The following is a 23,673-nucleotide window of genomic DNA, read 5'->3' on the forward strand; positions in this document are numbered from 1 at the left end:
AGTCAGTACTGAGAGAGTGCTGCAGTGTCAGAGGGTCAGTACTGAGGGAGTGCTGACTGGTAGGGGGTCATTACTGAGGGAGTGCTGCAGTGTCAGAGGAGCAGTGCTGAGGGAGTGCTGCACTGTCAGAGAGGCAGTAATGAGGGAGCACTGCACTGTTGCAGGGTCAGTACTGAGGGAGTGCTGCACTGTTGGCAGTGCTGTTAGCTTTAGTTTAATTGTAAGACTTAGGTCAATTACAATTACAGTCCAAGTTGGGACAGTTGATCTGAAAGGGACTTCCAGCTCAGACTAGCTGCAAAACCACATGGGGTCCGAGGGTATTTTCACAACCTTAACAAACTTTATTAAGTTTTCCACAATAAGCACAAAATCGTGATACTTAGCAAAGGGCAGTTGTGTTCACGATGGAACATCGGTCCTCAACCTCCGGTTAACTGGGCGGTTTGTCACTTGATGGAAATCTATCTTCTTCTTGTTTTTTTTTCCCAAAAATATACTTTATTCATACAAATCTGTAGAAAATACATTACAAAACAGTTTAAATTTTACAGATTCTTTCGATACAGAACGTGAGTTGTCTCACAACTCTTGCCATTCCATTTTGCTATGCAATGTAGAATTGTATTGCACAGCAAAATTATATTTGGGTGCATACAGCCTGAGGGTTCCAGCTTCTCGGTTCACTATGGCGGGAGGACCTTACACAGTGGCCTTGCCCCATTGAGCCTTTGCGGTGATTGCCTGTGCTTTAGTGCGTCCCTCAGCACATAGTTATGGACCTTGGAACGTGCCAGTCTGCAACACTCGGTCGTGGACAACACTTTGCACTGGAAGACCAGCAGGTTTCCAGCAGACCAAAGAATATCATTCACGGGTTTATGGTCCTCCAGCAGCAGTTGATGTTTATCTTGGTGTGTGTCCCTGGGAACAGCCCAGAGAACACTGAGTCCTGTGTTATGGAGCTGCTTGTTACACAGCCGTTCAGGATGAACTTCGACAAAAACCACTGCATCTCTTTCCACACCTGCTTTGCAAAGGCACATTCCAGAAGGAGGTGGATGACGCTCTCTTCCCTACCACAACCACCTCCAGGGCAGCGTGCGGAGGCAGGGAGACTCTGGATGTGCAGGAAGGACCTGATAGGGAGAGCCCTTCTCACCACCAGCTGTGGAACAAGTAAAAACAGGCAGAACTTAGTTGAGACTGCAGAGCCAGTCACACAGCAATACACAGTGTGTTGAAACGTAGGGGGCTTGGGTAGAAAGGGGAACAGAACAAAGCTGACCCAAAGGAATTGCAGACAGTCCAGAAAAACAGGCTGAAACAGGATGAGATTAGCCACGATGCTAGCAGACTCAGTGTCCTTGCATGTACCAGATAAAGGAATTGCTATGGACATGAGATATGATTAGACCCACAGTTAAACAATGGGAGAGTGTAAGAAATGAGAAGTGCTCCTACTGAACCAAATAAGGAATTATCATTATGTCATTATACAAGACCCCTATGAATAAGTAAGAGGGTATTGTCTTGGAAACAAGAATTAACCCCTGACTGAAATGTGGGATGCACGAGGACCCCAGGGATCAACACTCGAGAAGGTACCCTGAGTCAGGGACTCAGAGAACAGAAGGGCAGCTGCAAATCCGAGACTGATCACCTCGTGTCTTGACGAGTAGTATACTGTGCAAGTGGTGAGAGCTTGTACTTGATGATTTGATATGAGAACAAAACATAATATACCTTTCACCAGTCCGCTGTTGTGAATTCTTTAAGAGTAAGTGCAGATTAGGCACAACACAGCCAAGCTACGTCTTGGTGCTTGATTGAAAGTTCTGGCGATGAGACATTCTGCCAAATGACTGGCAGTCTGCTCGGGGAACCATCCAATAGGATCCACCATCTCGGTTTCCCACAGGGCCTCGAGGACATTCTGTGCAGACCGTTGCCTAATGGATTTGTGGTCAAAGGTGTTTCTCTGCACAAACTTTTCCATGAAGGATAGGTTGTACGGCACAGTCCAACTGAATGGAGAATTCCGCGGCAATGTGGCCAGACCTATCCTTCGCAAAACCGGGGACAAATAGAACTTAGCGTGTAGTGACACTTGGTGCTTGCATACTTACACACAGCTTGATGAAGCGATACACAAAGGTGACCATCAGGATGAGTATGTTTTTACTCCCTTGTCTAGAGGTTTGAACATTGTGTCTCTGCTTGCACGGTCCAGTTTCGATCTCCAAATAGAGCGGAAGATGGCTCGGGTGACCGCCATGGCACAAGAGTGCGGTATGAGCCAGACCTGCGCCACGTACAGCAACATCGAGAGCACCTTGCACCTGTGGTAAGGTGCTTATCCACAATGGAGTGAGAACGCTGCTCCCACATGCCCAGTTTACATTTCACCATGGATATATGCTCCTTCCAGATGTTGGAGCATGCCCCGATCCCTCCGACCCATATCCTCAGCACCTTCAGGTAGTCTGACCTGACGGTGAAGGGGACAAAGGATCGGTCAGCCCAGTTCCCAAAGGACATGGCCTCACTCTTGCCGTGGTTAACTTTGGCTCCCGAGGCTAGTTCGAACTGGTCACAGATGCTCATTAGTCTATGAACGGATGGCAGATCCGAGCAGAAGATGGCGACGTCATCCGTGTATAGGGAGGTTTTAACCCGAGTGTCTCCGCTGCCTAGGATTGTCACCCCTCTAATGCCCGCATCCTTCCTAATAGACTCATCAAAAGGCTCGATACAGCAAACAAACAAGACAGGGGAGAGAGGACAGTCCTGTCTGCCTCCAGATTGGATTGGGAAACTTTCTGGTTCCCACCCATTGATTGAGACTGCGCTACTGATGTTTGTGTAGAGTAGTTGGATCCAATTGCGATTCCCTCCCCAAACTTCATTTTGGAGAGCACGTCCATCATGTAGATGTGCAATATCCTGTCAAAAGCCTTCTCCTGGTCCAAGCTGATGAGGCAGATGTCCACCCTCCTGTCCCGTACATAGGTGATCGTATACCTGAGTAACGCAAGACTTCCTGCCGGGTACAGTACAGGTCTGGTCAGGGTGAATCACCAACTCCAGAGCAGACTTGACTCGACTGGCTATGACTTTGGACAGAGTCTTGGAGCCAACATTAAGCAGTGAGATGGGCCACCAATTTGTGAATTCTGCCCTCTCCCCCATCCGATTGTAAATGAGGGTGATGATGCCTTTCCTCATGGATTCTGACATGCTGCCAGCCAGAAGCATACTCTCGTATACTTCCAGCAGATCTGGGCCGATCCAATCGCACAGAGTCAAATACAACTCAACCAGTGAGCCGTCGCTTCTGGGAGTTTTACTCATCTCGAAGGACCTGACAGCCTTTGTCAGCTCGTCCAGAGACAGCAGTTTGTCCTGTCTGTCCTGCATACTGTCATCTAAGACCTCCGTGATAGATGACAGGAATGACTGGGAGACCATGCTGCCGTGGGCTTCACATCGTACAGCCCAGCTTCAAAGGATTTGCTGATCCTTAGTATGTCAGACTGCGATGATGTTATCGAGCCATCCTCTTCCTTCAGGCTGCTGATCACAGAAATCTTTCTATGTATCTTCTGGAAGAAAAAACGCCAGCACGTCTGATCCTGCTCAACGGAGCGGTCTTTGGACCGGAAGATGATCTTGGAGGCCTCTATAGCCAAAAGTGAGGCCTGCTGGCTCTTCACCTCTTGGAGATCCTCCTTCTCTTCTTGATGATGATGCACGCTTAGTGTCTTACAAATCCTTATTGTATATACCTTTCCCAGCTTGGCTGTGTGCCATATTAGATATAACCCTATATTTGACCATCTGATTGGTCAGTCATTGCCCAACTGCCCTTCTATGAAGGCAACTTGAGCCTGGTTTAGGTCATTGTCATTGTCATTCAGGGAGGCTCCTTGCTGTTTATTCATCAACAATGACCATTTAATGAGACTGATCTGCACTTGTCCTGTTTTACAGCTATTTGACTGGACATGTTTACAGTCTTTTACCAGTTCAAAAGCTAACAGTCTCCCTGTGGTAATTCACAGTCTAACATCTTTCAAAACAGCAGAGTGTCTCCTGACAATGCAGAACATGCACATATCGATCGCCAGAGTCATCAGTGCGTCTGAACATTTGCCAGCTTGTCAGAATTAATCTGTACATGCACACATGGATGTCACCATGCATTGACGCCAGACGTAATGATGTCCGAGTGTTGCCTCACTCCTCAATGGTTGCAACCGTCACCTCCATTCCCCCCAATATTACCACCCTTCGGCCACTCGCTGCAAGTCTCACTGCTTTCCCCCCTTGGCCAATTGCTTCTTGCTGCACCAACCGGAGAAGCGACAGGGAACGAGCGGCCGAGGGGTGACGGGGCAACAGGGGCAGTGAGTGGCTGAGGAGAGGCAGCTGTGAGGCGGAGAGTGAGTGACTGAGGAGAGGCAGGAGTGAGACAGGGAGGGACTGGCTGACTAGAGGCATGCAGTGAGGCAGGGAGGGAGTGACTGAGGGGAGGCAGCAGTGAGGTGGGGAGGGAGTGGTTGAGGGGAGGCAGCAGTGAGGCAGGGAGTAAGTGCTTGAGGGGAGGCAGCAGTGAGGTGGGGAGGGAGTGGCTGAGGGGAGGCAGCAGTGAGGCGGGGAGGGAGTGGCTGAGGGGAGGAAGCAATGAGGTGGGGAGGGAGTGGCTGAGGGGAGGAAGCAATGAGGTGGGGAGGGAGTGGCTGAGGGGAGGCATCAGTGAATTGAGGAGGGAGTGGCTGAGGGAAGGCAGCAGTGAGGCAGGGAGTGAGTGGCTGAGGGGAGGAAGCAATGAGGCAGGGAGGGAGAGGCTGAGGGAAGAAGCAATGAGGTGGGGAGGGAGAGGCTGAGGGGAGGCTGCAGTGAGGCAGGGAGGGAGAGGCTGAGGGGAAGAAGCAATGAGATGGGGAGGGAGTGGCTGAGGAGAGGAAGCAATGAGGCAGGGAGGGAGAGGCTGAGGGGAAGAAGCAATGAGATGGGGAGGGAGTGGCTGATGAGAGGAAGCAATGAGGTGGGGAGGGAGAGGCTGAGGGGAGGCAGCAGTGAGGCAGGGAGGGAGAGGCTGAGGGGAAGAAGCAATGAGATGGGGAGGGAGTGGCTGAGGAGAGGAAGCAATGAGGTGGGGAGGGAGAGGCTGAGGGGAGGCAGCAGTGAGGCAGGGAGGGAGAGGCTGAGGGGAAGAAGCAATGAGATGGGGAGGAAGTGGCTGAGGAGAGGAAGCAATGAGGTGGGGAGGGAGAGGCTGAGGGGAGGCAGCAGTGAGGCAGGGCGTGAGTGGCTGAGGGGAGGAAGCAGTGAGGTGGGGAGGAAGCAATGAGGTGGGGAGTGAGTGGTTGAGGGGAGGCAGCAGTGAGGCAGGGAGGGAGTTGCTGAGGGGAGGATGCAATGAAGCAGGGAGGGAGTGGCTGAGGGGAGGAAGCAATGAGGCGGGGAGGGAGTGGCTGAGGGGAGGAAGCAATGAGGCGGGGAGGGAGTGGCTGTGGGGAGGCATCAGTGAGGTGGGGAGGAATGGCTGAGGGGAGGCAGCAGTGAGGCAGGGAGGGAGTTGCTGAGGGGAGGATGCAATGAACCAGGGAGGGAGTGGCTGAGGGGAGGAAGCAATGAGGCGGGGAGGAAGTGGCTGAGGAGAGGAAGCAATGAGGCGGGGAGGGAGAGGCTGAGGGGAGGCATCAGTGAGGTGGGGAGGAATGGCTGAGGGGAGGCAGCAGTGAGGCAGCAAGGGAGTGGTTGAGGGGAGACAGGAGTGAGGTGGGGAGGGGTTGGCTGAGGGAAGGAAGCAATGAGGTGGGGAGGGAGTGGCTGAGGGGAGGCAGCAGTGAGGTGGGGAGGGAGTGGCTGAGGGGAGGCAGCAGTGAGGCAGGGAGGGAGAGGCAGGGAGGGAGAGGCTGAAGGGAGGAAGCAATGAGGTGAGGAGAGAGTGTCTGAGGGGAGGCAGCAGTGAGGCAGGGAGTGAGTGGTTGAGGGGAGGAACACTGGAGTGCTGACTTGGGTTGCATTGGAGTGCTATCGTGGAAGTTTGGTAACTGAGGATAATTAAGGGTTAATTTTATCTTCAGTCTCGTCTGTCTTTTATTTAGCAGATTAATTTAACAGTTGCTGTTTGGGTTGGAGAAGGTGAGATTTAGACCAACTTTAAACAGGGTTCACTCAAGCTCTGCTTGCAGCTGCACCTTGTTAATTAGAGAATTGGCTTAAACCAGTTTTCAGGGGCGAGAGTCAGTCAGTATAAAAGTGAGCCATCTTACAGTGCGGGACCAGCATGTCTGCAGGAAGTGTGTCCAGCTGCAGCTTCTGGAAGCTCTGGTTTCAGAGCTGGAACAGCGTGGAGCATCTGCGAGTTTGAGAGCATTGTGGATAGCACGTATAGAGAGGTGGTCACACCACAGCTTAAGGGATTTGAAGGAAGGGAATGGGTGACCACCAGGCAGTCCAAGAGAAACAGGCAGGTAGCTCAGGAGTCCCGCTTGCAAATCAGTATTCCATTTTGAAGGCTGATGAGGTTGGTTCCTCCAGGGAGTGCGGACAGAGCCAAGCTTCTGGCACAACAAGCAGCCTGTCTGCACAGGAAGGGGGAAGGAGAGGAAGAGCAATAGTAATAGGGGATTCTATAGTCAGGGGGACAGATAGGCGCTACTGTAGCTGTCACCATGTTTCCAGGATGGTGTGTTGCCTCCCTGGTGCCAGGGTCTGGGATGTCACTGAACGGCTGCAGGGCATCCTGAAGGTGGAGGGTAATGAGGCAGAGGTCATGGTACATGTTGGTACCAATGACATCGGTAGAAAGAGGGATGAAGTCTTGCATCAAGAATTCAGGGAGTTAGGCAGCAGACTTAAAAGCAGGACCTCTCAGGTTGTAATCTCTGGATTATTCCCAGTGCGAGGTGCTAGTGAGTATGGAAATAGGAGAATAGCACAGATGAATGCGTGGCTTTAGAGTTGGTGCAGGAGGGAGGGTTTTAGATTCCTGGAGCACTGGGACCGTTTCTGGGGAAGGTAGAACCTGTCCAGAATCTGAACCAGAGGGGGACTAACATCCTTGCTGGCGGGTTTGCTAGTGCTGTTGGGAGGAGTTTAAACTAATTTAGCAGGGGGAGGGGACACAGACTCCTAGCAGAATAGGGACACAGCTAAACACAGGAAAGTGAACAAGTCAGAGGGAATACAGCAGAAGTAAGTTTCAAGGGAGTAAGACCAGGATGGAAGGCCTCTACTTTAATGCCAGGAGTATTACAAAAAAATGGATGAGTTAAGGGCAAGGATTGACACGTGGAATTGTGATATAGTAGCCATCACAGAGACATTGTTGAGGGAGGGGCAGGATTGACAGCTCAATATCCTGGGATATAGAATCTTCAGGCGAGAAAGAGGAGAGGGCATTGCAATATTAGTTAAGGAGTCAGTTACTGCAGTAAGGAGAGATGATCTCTTGGAGGAGGCATCAAATGAAGCTTTATGGGTCTAGTTTAGGAATAAAAAAGGGACAGCCACATTGCTCGGTGTTTATTATAGACCCCCAGATAGTCAGCAGGAAATTGAGGAGAAAATATGTGCACAATTTGCAGAGGTGTGTAAAAATAATAGGGTAATTATATTAAGTGATTTCAACTTTCCCAGCATTAATTGGATAGTCATCGTGTTAAGGGCTTAGGTGGAGTGGAGTTCTTAATGTATACAGGAGAACTTTTTAGCTCAATATGTAGAGGATCCAACAAGGGAGGGTGCAGTGCTGGACCTAATTCTGGGGAATGAAGCTGGACAGGTGGTTGATGTGTTGGTGGGGGTGCATTTTGGTGATAGCGACCATAACATAGTACAATTTAAGCTTCTTATGGAGAAAGAAATAGACAAGTTGCAAAAAAAGTTTTGGATTGGGGGAGAGCAAATTTTAGTAAAATAAGGCAGGATCTGGCCAAGGTAGACTAGAAAGAGTTACTTGTCGGGAAATCTGCAGAAGAGCAGTGGGGGGCATTCAAAAAGGAAATGGGGAGGTTACAGCCCCAACATGTTCCCTCTAGGGTAATAGGTAGGAGCAACAAGCCCAGAGAACCATGGATGACCAGAAACATTAAGGGTATGATGAGAAGGAAAAGAGAGGCTTTTAGCAAATACAAGGAGAGCAAATCAATGGAAGCATTAGTGGAGTACAGAAAGTGTAGGATGGAGCTTATGAAAGCAATTAGGAGAGCAAAGAGGGGATATGAGAAAGCTCTGGCTGGTAAAAGTAGGGAAAATCCCAAGATATTCCATAAGTATATCAATGGGAAGAGGATAACCAGGGAAAGAGTAGGACCCATTAGGGACCAAGGGGGAAATCTGTGGGTGGAGCCAGAGGACATTGATAGGGTGTTGAATGAATACTTCACATCTGTCTTCACCTAAGAGAATGAGGATGTCGATATGAAATTCAAAGGGAGAGACTGTGAGGTTCTTGAGCAAATTGTCATAGGTATTGGAGGTTTTGGCAGGCTTAAAAGTGGACAAATGTCCAGGTCCGGACGATTTGTGTCCCAGGATGCTGTGGGAGGCGAGGGTGGGGATTGCAGGGGCTCTGACCCAAATTTTTAATTCCTCTCTGGCCACGGAGGAGGTGCCAGAGGACTGGAGAACAGCTAATGTGGTCCCACTATTTAAGAAAGGTTGTAGAGATAAGCCAGGTGTTGGAGCTCAGTTTTTTATGATCTCATGGGTTACACGAAAAGAGACGAAGTCCGACTATAGCTTTAAGAAACTTTATTGCAGTACTTAATTGTTACATCTTCAGAAAACTTAACAATGAACTGAACTAAAACTAAAAGCAACACACACACTAAACTAACCCCCGAACTAACCACCCCCCCCCCCCCCCCCACTGAACTGAACTCACTCTTCACGCCAAATCAAGCCTTATTACATTATTCATACAAATCAGTAACACCTACTCTTTGTTCCCAATTGGTCTACAAACTTCTGCAGTTTCTTGGTGTCAGGGCCTGATTGGGGTACTGCCTTGTCAATTTGTTTTTAATTTCTTACTTCAGTCTCCCATCCCCTTATCTCCTTGTGAACCGTTAGGCTGACTGTTATACAAAGGGTTATTATTAAGCAGTCTGCAGCTGTCCTGTTAGTTTCTGCTGATAAGCTGCCTCTGCAGCCCTGAAGTTATGAAGTCATTTCTGATAAGCTGTCTCTGCAGCTCCGAGGTTATTTTGTTAGTAATACATGATTGATTAAATATTTCATCTTAAATGTCCCCATATTATTTTGTTCTCGAAAATTCTGTTCTCACAGTCCCCCCCTTTGATTCTTCAAAACACTTTTAAGAATTATTCCCTTGATCCCACCTCGGTGCCTTTAATGGTCTCTACTTGTTTAGAAACAGCTTTCAACACCCGGAGGAGTCACACTCAATACGTTGCCTGCTTGTGCCACAGGAGGGGCCCGTGGGAACTCTGTAAAGGCATAAGTTTTGCAGGGGCTTCAATTACTTGTTTACAACATAAAAGGTAGTACACTTGTACAATTACAATTTCATTTAAGCATCACTATTACATTATCGATTGTACAAACATAATACAATTCCATTCTTAGAGTACATTGATCATTCATTAATTCATTTTAAGTATATATGAAAAGGTTATACAATTCCCCTTTTATGGCATCACTAATTGTCTCTCCTTTTATAGAGCAAGTTCGAACACTAATTGCTTTTCAGGTAGCTGTCCAACCTGTGTTCATACATCCTCTTACATCGCCTAATTAATTTCTTAAGTTGCCAAATTAAGTAGATCACATATAACACCATGATACCCAAAACCACTATCAGGACATGGGAGATAATTCTAAACCAGGGGTGTATCTGCACGTCTGACCCCCAGTTCCATAAGTCCTCCTGCCAGGTAGAATCATTTATCTCGTCAATCTTATCTTGTAGCATCTTGGACTGTTGTTCCAGATTGTAGTACACTACAGCAATGACTTCTCTTTACCCAAGCGTGTGGGCAATGGCTGGATAGTATATTTATATTCCCGGAGGTAATTTGTCAAATCCTCCTTAATACTTTCTGTCACAGTTATCGTTTCTGTCTTTTGTTTATGTATCTCTACCAACTCCATCTTCCCTACTTGGGTTGGTATTTGTGGGTTGAACCAAAATGTACTGTTGCTCACCGGACAAGTCTGTTTATGTCCATACTGGTACTCCTTCGCTGTGGTGGTTAAGCAATATCTCCCCTTTCCCATATAGGCCACATGGGTTAGTCCTGACAATGCTTTCCTAGTCTTCATGGTGCAATTTACAGTGGCATTAAATCCACATTTTGATTCTGCCATTTTATTTATAGGATGAGGACATATGACCACCTGGTTTTCCAGACTCCACTCAGACAATGGACAATGTTGTTCCAATTACCTCTTTTCCAATTTCCACAACATTTCCATAACATAGGGTAATATATCATCGTATTTTATGTAATCTTTTCCCCTTATCACCCCTATATTTTCTACTTTGTATAATTGCATCCCTAACTTATCTCTCAAAATTACAGGTATTTCCAACACTACTCCAATACTCATAGATCCTGTATTTACACATTCCTGACCTTTCCATAACTTAAATTTTCTGATTTGGCACCTGGTAATTTTATCATTTGTGTAACTAGCTAAGTCCTCCAACTGGGTGTCATTGATCCAAACTGGCACCTGTCCCGCATCAATTTGCCTCAAATTTTCCTTTATTTGTTCTAACATTCACGAACTGTATGTATTACAAACACTTTCATTATTTGACATGATATCATTAATAGTATGAGCATGACCTTCTGGTACTCCCATCAGTCCTGTAATTAGTTCAGTTGCTCTGCATGTAATAAATCACATTTTCTTCTATTCCTGGTATCTCTTTGCATACCAAGTGGTTTTTATTTTGGAGTCTGTCATTTGCTGTAGACTTTATATACCTTCATTTGGGACCAGTGTTTCCATCGGCCCTTCCCTTTTACCATTACTTTGTCTCCCACAACAGGCACTTTTGTCTGTTCCTCTTTCATGTCTGTTTCTATAGAATCTCCTGCCTCAGCTCATACAGTTGCCTGCACAGCTCCTTCACAAATCACCCTTCCTCTCATGGGTCCTACTTCCTTACTACCTGCTATGACATACCTTGGCAGTCTCATCACCCTTCCTGTCACCGTATTCATCAAGTCCTTTCCTACTTTAGCTACACCACTCTGTCCCTTTTGATCCTTTTTCAAAATATCCTTTACTGGCTGACTAAGAGTTCTAACCTTCTGGTCCACCTTTTCCAAATCTATAGTATTGACAATTGAGGATCCCGTATTAATCACTAAACTACGTTTACGTCTCTTTCCCTTTATTATTCCTTCATCACCAAATTCTTGTCTTAGCAGTTGTTACAGTAATACCTTGTACAACTTTCGGGTCTTCTCAGGGCATCAGCCAGGTAGCTGGATATCTGAGATATTCAATATTACTGGTACCAACTCAAGCTTTATATTATCATATACAATTTTATTAGTTTTTATTATCGCAAGTCCATTTTCTGGTCCTGCAGTTAAGGTAGGGCAAGGGAGATCAGTCACTTGTGGCTGCTGGGTCGTAACCTTACTCGTCGGTGATTCGGATGTGGGGGTAACCGTAGGGTTTGGTGCTTCTTGTCTGTTTAATCTCACAACCTGGAATAGGAACTGTCCTTTTTTATCTTAGAGCTTTAATATCTTGCGCTGGGGGAGTTCGAGGATTGTCTGCACTCACTTTTGCTCTATCTCATGTTTTCCCTGTGTTATTACTATTCCCAAATAAGAAACCTTTTCCTTCATTATCTGTGTCATTTTCAGCCTAACTTTCACTCTGACCTTCTGAAGGAAGGTGGAATATCGATGGATTATTATAAAATCCCTGGGGGAGACATGTCCAGATGTACTGTTGTCCCTTGAACGTAAACGCAAATTTATATTGACACTCTTGTGCCAACAGTATGGACCAGAACCCATTGCTAATGTCCAACACAGTAAACCACTGTTTTGTTATTTTCTAAAACTTTGATTGTCCTCTTAAATATCAGATAAATTTCCCTTTGAGTGCTTTAAATAACCACTCATATCAGTTAAATTTTGTTTATTGATTCCAATTTCCTATGCCCAGACTTGGTGGTATTTTTTTGTGCGTTAAAGACAGAAGTGCTTGCAACTATCTCTCCTTCTCAAGCACTTTGTCTCATTGATAAAGATGCTGTGACATTTGATGTCTCCAATTCAGTTCTTAAATTCTCAAAGCTGCTGGATCTCTTGCTGTGGCATCAGTTCTCATGTGGCCTTGGAAACTGCCGTCACCTGCTTAAAAAAACCCACAAAGAATCCATCGTGGCTCTGCCCCTGAGCCCAATGGGTTAATTTGTCCACTTATATCTGTCAATTTAGAAATTTAAAATTGTTCTCAAAAATTCTGTTCTCACACCAGGGAACGACAGACCAGTGAGTCTCACGTCAGTGGTAGGGAAACTATTGGAGAAAATTCTGAAGGAGAGAATCTATCACCACTTGGAGAGGCAAAGTTTGATTAGGAATAGTCAGCATGGCTTTGTCAGAGGGAGGTCATGCCTAACAAATTTGACTGAATTTTTTGAGCATGTGACCAGGTGTGTCGATGAGGGTAATGCAGTTGATGTAGTTTACATGGATTTCAGCAAAGCCTTTGACAAGGTCTCACATGGGAGACTTATCAAGAAAGCGAATGCACATGGGATACAGGGTAACTTGATAAGGTGGATTCAAAATTGGCTTAGCTGTAGGAGACAGAGTGATAACAGATGGCTGTTTTAGTGACTGGAAGCCAGTGTCCAGTGGCGTACCACAGGGATCTGTGCTGGGTCCCCTATTGTTTGTCATTTACATAAACGACGTAGATGACTATGTGGGGGGTAGGATCAGTAAGTTCGCGGATGACACAAAGATTGGCCGAGTGGTTAACAGTGAAGTGGAGTGTCTTAGGTTACACGAAGATATCGATGGGATGGTCAAATGGGCAGAAAAATGACAGATGGAATTTAACGCTGAAAAGTGTGAGGTGATGCACTTTGGAAGGAGTAATGTGACATGGAAGTATTCAATGAATAGCCTGACACTGGGATGTTCCGAGGAACAAAGAGACCTTGGTGTGTTTGTCCATAGATCTCTGAAGGCAGAAGGGCAGGTTAATAGGGTGGTGAAAAAGGCATATGGGACACTTGCCTTTATTAATCGAGGCATAGATTACAAAAGCAGGGAGGTCATGTTGGAGTTGTATAGAACTTTGGTAAAGCCACAGCTAGAGTACTGTGTACAATTCTGGTCACCACATTATAGGAAGGATGTGATTGCATTGGAGGGGGTGCAGAGGCGATTCACCAGGATGGTGCCTGGGATGGAACATTTAAGCTGTGAAAAGAGGTTGGATAGGCTTGGGTTGTTCTCACTGGAGCAGAGAAGAATGAGGGGTGACCTGATCGAGGTGTACAAGATTGAGGGGCATGAACAGGATGGATAGGGAACAGCTATTCCCCTTAGTTGCAGGGTCAGTTACGAGGGGTCACAAGTTTAAGGTGAGGGCGGGAGGTTCAAGGGGGATTTGAGGAAGAACTTTTTTACCCAGAGGGTGGTGACGGTCTGGAATGCACTGCCTGAGAGGCTGGTAGAGGCAGGTTGCCTCACATCCTTTTAAAAAGTATCTGGATGAACACTTGGCACGTCATAAGATTCAAGGCTATGGGCCAAGTGCTGGCAAATGGGATTAGGTAGACAAGTCATGTGTTTTAATGTATCGGTGCAGGCTCGATGGGCCAAAGGGCCTCTTCTGCGCTGTATTATTCTGTGATTCTGTGAGGGAGTGGCTGAGGGGAGGTGGCAGCAAGACAGGGAGGGTGTGGCTATGGTGAGGCAACGATGACGCAGGGAGGGAATGGCCTGGGGGAGCAAGCGGCAAGCAGATTGGTGCGGGAGGGAGTAGGAAAGAGAAGCGTGATTGTGAGGGAGCGAGAGACTGGAGGTGCGATGGAGGTGGCGATCGCAGTCACTGAGGGGGTTTGTGTTTCATGTCTTTTTTTGTGATAAATTGAGCAGCACCATCTTTATTCCTGGCAGCTGACTGAGATGTCGCAGACGGTGACTTTTCAGTGGAAGAGGCTGCATTTGCACATGTGCCAGTACTGCGCCACCTAGTGGCTGTGTTTTCAGCAAACGCAGCTTGAAACAAAGTGTCTTTGGATAGTTTGAATTAACTCTTTCCATCGTTTCTGAGATGTCGCGGCTTGTACAGAACTTTAGCTAACATCATGCTCTGTGGTTGTTAAATAGAGAAAACAATTTTAACCATCATACTTAAGGATATAACAACTAAGTTCAAACATTCCTATGATAAAATCACCTCACTCCTGCATACCGAGGTCCTGTTTGTCCTCTGAGGTGAAATTAGAATATTCCACAGCCCATCCTCCCTGTCAAGAGATCCTCTGTAGCTTTAACACTCTTCATTTATTCCCCAATTACCTCCCCCACGACTTCCCTGCAACTTCCTTCAAAAGACAGAACAGACTCAAGGAGCTGAATAGCCTCTTCCTGTTCCTGTGTAACACTCTCTTGGGGCTGTATGGCCTCCTCCTGTTCCATTACTTACTCTGATTGGAGAGACGTGGTGTGAGGCAGTGAATCTCTCTCTGGTTAACCTTGTCCTTGTCCTGTGTCTCCTCCCCACTCTCCCCTCCCCAGGAACAGCTGAAGACTCTTGCCAGTGAGATGGTGAAGGACTCCCCAGAGTTTCACTGCCTGCAGTCCCAGTTCTCTGTGCTTTACAATGAGAGCCTGTAGCTCAAGGCTCAGATGGACGATGGCCACAATCTGCTCTTCACCAGCCAAACCACAGTCGAGTGAAGGACATCACTGAAACAACATGAGATCTAGAGATGGGATGATGGTGTTTGAAAGAACAACCTCATTGCTGGGAGAATACAGTTTTGAATTTTCATTGGTTAATTAATGTGATCAGAATTGTCCAGTCTTTGGAGTTTTCCAAATCAATCTCCGAAATAAATATATATCACAACACGGACTGAACTCGATGTCGTAATCTGTTTGTTCAATTTAAAAAAAAATAACAGTTTGAAAAATGTTGCAACCTCATTATCCCTGGGGAGATCCCACAGGGTATAAATTACAGGCTCTGGCAATGTATTGCCTCAGTTTACTACGGAGAGATTGTCTGCAGCACGAAGGGACACAACACTTCACACAGAAAATGTATCTTCCAATTGACAGTATCTTGAAAATATATTACCCGTTTCTTGCTGTCGTTGGTGTTGTTGGTAAGTGACTATAACCATTGAAGTTGTGCAAATCTGTGTGTGAGCTGGTATCTGGTTTACTGTGACTGATAAATGTTAAATGCTGATCTAGTGGTCACCGTTATACAGACACCCGATCAGTGATATCAGTTTCATACGTCAAATATCCTGAATTATCTCTGCAGTTTTATTCCATTGTCTCAGCTGATAATAAACCTCTGTTTGTAACTGACAGGCTCTCTGAATTACCAAGTTATTGCATTTAGTAGAATATTGTCTAATGCTGAAATAGACCTCAGTGAAGGCAACTCTGAGTGAAGGTATTAGTGCGAGTTTCAGTCAGTGCAAAATTAAAATGTGTGGGTCACTAACCAGAGTGGAATACCTGATCCCAGTGACCGTGTATTACTGGGAGTATCTGTCACTGTGGAATTGTACTGAGCACAATTGTACAACTTGGTTCTATTTTGAAATCGTAGTTTCAGGTATCTGATCTTGCCATTCCATGAAGCTACCTCTGTTTTAACAATGTAATTGATTGCAAAGTGGCTTTTGCTGATGTTTGGTAATAAGTGTATAAAGTGAAATGTATTGATATTGCTCTGTCTCCGATTGAACTGCTCCAACAGAAACAGATGTTAACTACTTACTGACAGTGAAACAGCAGGGCAGCACTGTTACTGCATTCTAATCCTCTGGATAATGACATTTCTTTCTGAGTATAGTTACTGTAAACACTTTAGGTATTTTAGTGATGATTAATCCCCTTCCCCCAACTTGGTCCTGAGAATCTGTGGGTCATGAGTGGTGAATTTTATTATCTGCCTTTTACACAGGATGAATATTGGGCTGTGTTTATTGAATCATCCACTTCTGTAACTGATTATGGTGTGACGGATCAGTTCTTAAATATCATTCAAAGTCTCGACACATGTAACCTGTACCAATCCCCACTCTTAACTCAGTGAGGTGTCTTCCTGTGAGGAGAGACACCTATAACTGAGGAACAGACATATCGAGTTTTCAGAATAGAGATCAGACAGAGATCTGTAAATAATATTAATAAACTGTTAATGATATAAATTATACACTTCTCTCAGTTCTGGTATCATTCTGGTTAAAATAATTGCACCTTCTCCAGTGCATTAATATCCTTTTTGTAATATGGAGACCAGAACTTTACACAGCACACTTAGTGTTGTATAACCAAGGTTCGATATTAGTTTAATATCAGCTCCTTTCTTTTTCAATTCCATTCCTCTAGAAATGAACTCCAGTGCTTTGTTGGTATTTTTATAGCCCTGTTAACCTGTGTTGCTACTTTAAATGATTTGTGAATCTGTCCCCCTGAACCCCTTTTTCCCCTTGACACCATTCAGCTGCTTATTTTCCAAGCAGAGCCTTATTCTTCTGACCAATATTCAGCACCTCACTTCTCTTGACTGAAATTCATGTTTTCATTTAAATGTCCGTTGCACAGTTTATGAATGATTATTAATAATGTCTTCAGCTATTTTGAAGCTTTCTTTCTCAGTATTAACTGCACTCACAACTCGGATTCCTCTGCAAATTTTGACATCGTGCTTCTGTTTCCCGAGTCCATATTGTTTATGTAAATGGTGAACGACAATGTTCCCAGCGTTGATCCTTGTGGAACACCACTTCCCAACTTCCGCTAATCTGAAGAAATACCTTTTGCACCTACTCCGTTTTCTGTTTCTGTAGCCAACTCACTGTCCATTCTGCTGCTTGTCCCCTAACTCCACTTTTTTTCTTATTCATTCATGGGATGTGTGCATATCTGGCAAGGCCAGCATTTGTTGCCCATCTCTAATTGTCCTTGAAGGTGGTGGTGAGCTGCCTTCTTGAACCACTGCAGTCCATGTTAGATAGGGACGCAGTTTGGCACGCAATTATTCCTAGCTTGTAGCTCTACCAGGTTGACACCATTTTGAGGTATGCCTGGTGCTGCTCCTGGCATGCCTTCCTGCACTCTTCATTGAACCAGGATTTGTCTCCCAGCTTGATGGTAATGGTAGAGTGGGGAATATGCCTGGCAAGGAGGTTACCGAATGTGGTTGAGTACAATTCTGCTGCTGCTGATGGCCCACAGCACCTCATGGATGCCCAGTTTTGCATTGCTAGATTTGGCTGAAATCTATCCTATTTAGCATGGTGGGAGTGCCACACAACACTAAGGAGGGTATCCTCAATGTGACGGCGGGTCTTTGTCTCCACAAAGACAGTGCGGTGGTCACTCCTACCAGTACTGTCATGGACAGATGCAACTGTGGCAGGCAGATTGAGCACGATATTAAGTGTGTTTTTCACTTGCGTTGGTTCCCTCACAGCCTGCCACAGACCCAGTCAAGCAACTATGTCCTTTCAGACTTGGCCAGCTCCGTCAGTCATGGTGCTACCGAGCCATTCTTGGTAATGGACATTGAAGTCCCCCACCCAGAGTACATTTTGTGCTCTTGCCACCCTTCCTCCAAGTGGTGTTCAACATGGAGTACTGACTCAGCTGAGGAGGGCAGTAGGTGGGTATCAGGAGGTTTCCTTGTCCATGTTTGACCTGATGCCATGATACTTCATGGGGTCCGCAGTTGATGTTGATGACTCCCAGGGTGACTCCCTCCCGACTGTATCCCACTGTGCCGCCACCTCTGCTGGTCTCTCCTGCCAGTGGAACAGGACATACCCGGGCATTGTGATGGCAGTGTCTGGGACATTGGTCCCAGACACTTACTCTGAGATTAGTCGTGAGTCTGCTGTGTGGACCCTTATCAATGACCTTTAGAAAATCAATGTATATGACATCTGTATTAGTCTTATCCACTCTTTCTGATATTCAAAGAATTGAATAAGGTTGATCAAGTATGACCTTCCTTTTGGAATATGTGCTGACTACTATTTATTATATTATGTGTTTCTAGATGTTTTTCTGTTACATCTTTGAATAAGGATTCCATTATTTTTCCTATCACTGACATTATGCTAACTGGTCTGTAGTTTTTTGGAATTGTTCTATGTTCTGATGATGATTAATGAATAGGTATTCATGCATCTGCTATCTTTACCTCTTTTTTTCTTTTTTTGTATTTTGTGCTGCAGAATTCCATTTACATTTCTCTCCCTGTCAATCAGCCTCTCTCTGCTCCAAAGTCCAGTAAACCCGAGCTCTCCTTAAACTCACAGTGGATGGGATCTTGCCTGACAGACACCATGAGGCCGTTTCCCGGCCAGTTTCCCTCCACCATCTCCAGCTGGGACATTCCGAGAGCCCCATTTGGAATTGATTCATTTTGTTTAATTCACTCACCTTTCCCACTGGAATTCCTCTCTTCCTCACCGGCTCTAGTCTGGGAATGAAAACCCTCACAGGTTCCTGATCGTGATCCATGTGCTTGGACCCTGTTGTAAAGTATAGGTGTGTGGACCTTGGGTGTAAACACTGGGATATTCCACACTCTAATGTTGTCACTATGGGAGCAGTGTGGGTCCTAGCTATGCTGCCTTTTGTGAAGGATACGTGAACCATTCTTTGTTCCAATTCTACTCAGCTCCCCTCCTTCACAAATTTTTCTGATACTTTGATAACTGTGCTGGTGTCATTTCCTTATTTTGCCTTGAATAGGAAAATTTCATCAACCTTGTTTCTAATTTCCAGCCCTCCCTCGTCTTCACATGGTCCGTCTCTGACACTTCCCTTCCTTTGCCCGACTTCTCTATCTCCATTTCAGGGGATTGGCTGTCCACCAATATCTACTATAATCCCACCGACTCCCACAGCTACCTTGATTATATTTCCACCCACCTGGCCTCCTGTAAAGACTCTGTTCCATTCTCCCAGTTTCTCCTCCTTCGTTCCATCTGTTCTGACAATGATACCTTCCACACCAGTGCTTCTGAAATGTCTTCATTATTCCTCAGCTGAGGATTCCCCTCCACTGTGGTTAACAGGACCCTCGACCATGTCCATCCTATTTCCCATGTTACTGCCTTCACCCCTTCCCTCCCTGCCAGAACCATGATAAGGTTCCCCTTGTCCTCACCTTCCACCCCACCAGCCTCCACGTTCAACACATCATCCTCCAACATTTCTGCCACATCCAGCTAAGTCCAACATCAAACATATATTCTGATCCCCTCCCTTCCCCTGCACTCATTGTGACACCCTGATCCACTCCTCAATCACCCTCAACATCAGCTCCTTTTCCCCAGGAAGCTCCCCGTGCAAGCACAGGAGATGTAAACACCTGCTCTTTTACCTTCTCCCTTCCCACTGTCCAAGGTCCCAAATACTCCTTCCAGGTGAAACAGTGATTTACTTGGATTTCTTTCAATTTATTTACAGTATTCGCTGCTCACGATGGAATCTCCTGGACATTGGGAGAGGAGCAAACACAGATTGAGTGATTACTTTGCTGAACTCCTCCGTTCAGTCTGCAAGTGTAACCCTGAGCTTCTGGTCACTTGCCATTTTAATTCTACATCCCACTCCCACTCTGACCTCTCTATCTCCGACCTCCTACACTCTTCCACTGAAGTTTAACGAGGAGCAGTATTGTATTTTTTTAATTCACCATTTTATTGCCTCTCAGACTCAACACTGAGATTAAAAACTTCAGATTGTAACCACTACTCCCACTTTCTGGGACAGCCTGTGCTGGTAATGGAGGATGGCGACACCAGAGTCACTGGGAGTGGAGGGGGTGTGGGCTGGTGCTTGGGGTGGGGATCCCCCTATTGATACACAGCTGGCAGGCTGCTCCACACCCCTGGGGTCTACCCACCATTCTCCATCACTTTTCCAGGCCACTGGAGCCTTCTCCTCTTTGCCAGATTTTCCATGCTCCCCTCTCCCTCTGTTATTCTGCTGTAACCATTTACACCTCCTCTGGACCCATCCTCTGTTTCTTTAATTATCCTATTTTCCTTGCACCATCATCCCTTTTCTCATTGAATCACTCCTGCCCTCCACCCGATCACAGACCTTCCCTTTTGTTCTTTCCTTCCCCTCTACCCCACTTTTCACTGACTACATGATTGCTTTAAAACTGTTAATCTCTGATATCTTCCAGTTCTGATGAAAGTCTATCATCCTGAAACATTACCTCTGTTTCTCTCTCCACAGATGCTGCCTGACCTGCTGAGTGTTTTCAACATTCTCCTATTTTTATCAGATTTACAGCAGTTTCAGTATTTTGTTTTTACTCCAATGTTTTGGCCTGGTTATTAACAGGGGTGAGTGACATAGGTGGGGAGCGGAGTTTCAGAGTTTTAACTCCACAGACTGCCTCTTTTATCCTTGACAGGTTCCCCGCCCTGAAGTCAGCCTGATTGACAGGCTTGGCTTTCAGTTGGGCCGGGCAGTCTCTGGAGCAGGCCTCAGGACCAGGGCGGTCCAAATGCTGACCCCAGTGTTTTGGGGAAATGCCTGATATCGGGGGGTGTCCAGTCAGTATCTCCAGAGGGGTTGAGAGTGGTGACATCTCCAATCACTGGTCTGTCGATCCTCAACCCCGGGGAGGCGTCTCCTATTCTGGAGAGTGGTCGCAATCTGGTTCGTGAAGCAGGCAGGCGTAGTGTCTGATGCAAGACACGATGGGGGAATGATCCTCATTCCCGACTCCATTAAACCCGGAAGTAGGCGCGCTGGAGGTTGCTTGCGGTCGGAATTGAGATTTTAAAATTTTAACCTCTGAACCACCCCCAATTCCCCCCTGTTTTTGGTGCTAAAATCCTGCCCTTACTGTCTGGGTCAGACACGGAGAATGTTTGATCAGTAATTTCCAGACTCTTTTCCCTTCTCTCTCTTACAGTTAATTTACTGGCGATTGTGATCCTGTCCCGGGGAAAGTGCGGCCTCTCCACCTGCACCACTCGCTACCTGGTGGCCATGGCAATGGCGGATCTGCTGGTCATCATCACTGAGGTCATACTGTGGCAAATCAGTTATTATTATTTCCCAGGATCTTTCTTGGACATCACCCCTGTGTGTAGTGTTAACGCTGTCCTACTCTTTGCAGCCATAGACTGTTCTGTCTGGTTCACCATCACTTTCACCTTTGATCGATTTGTGGCCATTTGTTGCCAGAAGCTGAAAACAAAATATTGCACCGAGAAAACTGCGGCTGTGGTTCTGGCAACAACCTGCATTCTGCTCTGTTCAAAAAATGTCACTTTCTACTTTACATATGAACCTGGAAAGATAATTGACAATGTACCGTGGTTCTGTGTTGTCAAGCAAAGCTATTTTTCAGAGCCCGAATGGGTGGGATTTGACTGGTTTGATAAGATTTTAACCCCATTGATCCCATTCGCTTTAATCCTGTTGTTCAACGCTCTGACAGTCAGATACATTTTAGTGGCCAGTCAAGTCCGTAAGGAACTGAGGGGTCAGAGCAAGGGAGAGAATCACAGTGACCCAGAGATGGAGAGCAGAAGGAAGTCTGTGATTTTACTCTTCACCATATCCGGCAACTTCACACTTCTGTGGTTGGTAAATGTTATCGAATTCTTATATTATCACATTACAGGAACAGAACACATGGATTACACCGATTCGGAATCTATATTTCAACAAGTCGGATGGATGCTGCTGACTTTAAGTTGCTGCACAAACACATTTATTTACGGGGCGACTCAGTCCAAGTTCAGAGAGCAGGTCAAGAGTGCGGTGAAATATCCAGTTACATCAATTATTCAATTAATGAATGAACAAAACAACTGAGAACAGCCCAGAGGCAGGTCCCAGTGTTTCCAGTCCATGAATGGCATATTTTATCCCCAGACTTCCATCAACAGAATGACAGCAGGAATCGCTGGGATGTGAAAATACCCCCAGCATTGGGAGTGGAGGCTGTGTGAGGAGTCGAACGTGAGGCGGCACAGTGGTTAGCACCGCAGCCTCACAGCTCCAGCGACCCGGGTTCAATTCTGGGTACTGCCTGTGTGGAGTTTGCAAATTCTCCCTGTGTCTGCGTGGGTTTCCTCCGAGTGCTCCGGTTTCCTCCCACATGCCAAAGACTTGCTGGTTGATTAATGGGGTTGAAGGCTGACAAATCCCCAGGGCCTGATAATCTACATCCCAGAGTAGTAAAGGAAGTGGCCCTGGAAATAGTGAATCAATTGGTGGTCATCTTCCAAAATTCTACAAACTCTGGAGCAGTTCCTACAGACTGGAGTGTGGCAAATGTAAGCCTACTATTTAAAAGAGGAGGGAGAGAAAACACGGGGAATTACAGACCAGTTAGTCTTACATCAGCAGTGGGGAAAATGCGAGAGTCTATTATAAAAGATGTGATAGCAGAACACCTGGAAAGCATAAACAGGATTGGACAAAGTCAGCATGGTTTAACGAAGGGGAAATCATGCTTCACAAATCTACTGGAGTTTTTGAGGATGTAACCAGTAAAATAGATAAGGGAGAACCAGTGGATGTGGTGTATTTGGATTTTCAGAAGGTTTTTGATAAGGTCCCACATAAGCTGATAGGTAAATTGGCCATTATAAATTGCCCCTAGTATTGGTAGGTGGTAGGGAAATATAGGGACAGGTGGGGATGTGGTAGGAATATGGAATTAGTGTAGGATTAGTATAAATGGGTGGTTGATGGTCGGCACAGACTCGGTGGGCCGAAGGGCCTGTTTCAGTGCTGTATCTCTAAACTAAATTAAACTAAACTAAACACTGACGCGGCAGGCCCGTGGGGGTGGGGAATGGGGTGACGGGGGTGGGGTGGGTCACACATGGCGAAGAGCAGCAGGGCAGCCGGCAAGAGGCGACTGTCAACTGGACAACCCAAAGTACACTGGCAGGAAGGGGCCAGTGGTGTGGCTTACACACAGCAAACAGCATTGAGGCTGCATGTAAGAGGTGACCTTGAGAGGAGATGACAGAAAGGGGGCTGGAGGAGAGTCAGAGTGCCCCCTGCAGGACAGGTACGGAAACTGCAGCAGAAGTCTGTCCTCCACCTCCACTGGTTCGATTCTCAGCTCCTCACATCTGCTCAGAAAACAAATTTATTCTTACAAAAGCAAAATGTTACAGATGGCTTGAAGGACTGGAGAAGGCTACAGAGCTAGGGAGGGATGTAGGGCTGGAAGAGGTAATGAGTGAATTTTAGAATTCACTGCCTGGAATTTATGTCCTACAGGCAACAGCCCCAGGAATCAACAGACCAGTATTAATGGCAACAAATGTGATTTTTCAGGAAGTGAGCTGCCTGACCGAATAATAGAGCTGTTTATTGCATCAATACCCATTGAAATATTTCATAAAGACCTCTTGTGGAAAAAGAAATATCACAGCATTCATGCACT

At 46.2% G+C, this 23,673-nt stretch overlaps 1 protein-coding gene across 1 annotated transcript; it reads left to right on the top strand.

Moving 5' to 3' along the window:
• Positions 1–15,267: 15,267 nt before the first annotated feature.
• LOC137346019 (probable G-protein coupled receptor 139) lies at positions 15,268–23,013 on the top strand. The gene is made up of 2 exons (XM_068009317.1): positions 15,268–15,367; positions 21,172–23,013. The coding sequence occupies exons 1-2, from the start codon at positions 15,301–15,303 to the stop codon at positions 22,080–22,082; spliced, it is 978 nt and encodes a 325-aa protein (XP_067865418.1). The 5' UTR covers positions 15,268–15,300; the 3' UTR covers positions 22,083–23,013.
• The last annotated feature ends 660 nt before the right edge of the window (positions 23,014–23,673 follow it).

The sequence above is a fragment of the Heterodontus francisci genome, chromosome 29 (assembly GCF_036365525.1).
Source record: "Heterodontus francisci isolate sHetFra1 chromosome 29, sHetFra1.hap1, whole genome shotgun sequence".
In the NCBI taxonomy this organism is placed as follows: domain Eukaryota; kingdom Metazoa; phylum Chordata; class Chondrichthyes; order Heterodontiformes; family Heterodontidae; genus Heterodontus; species Heterodontus francisci.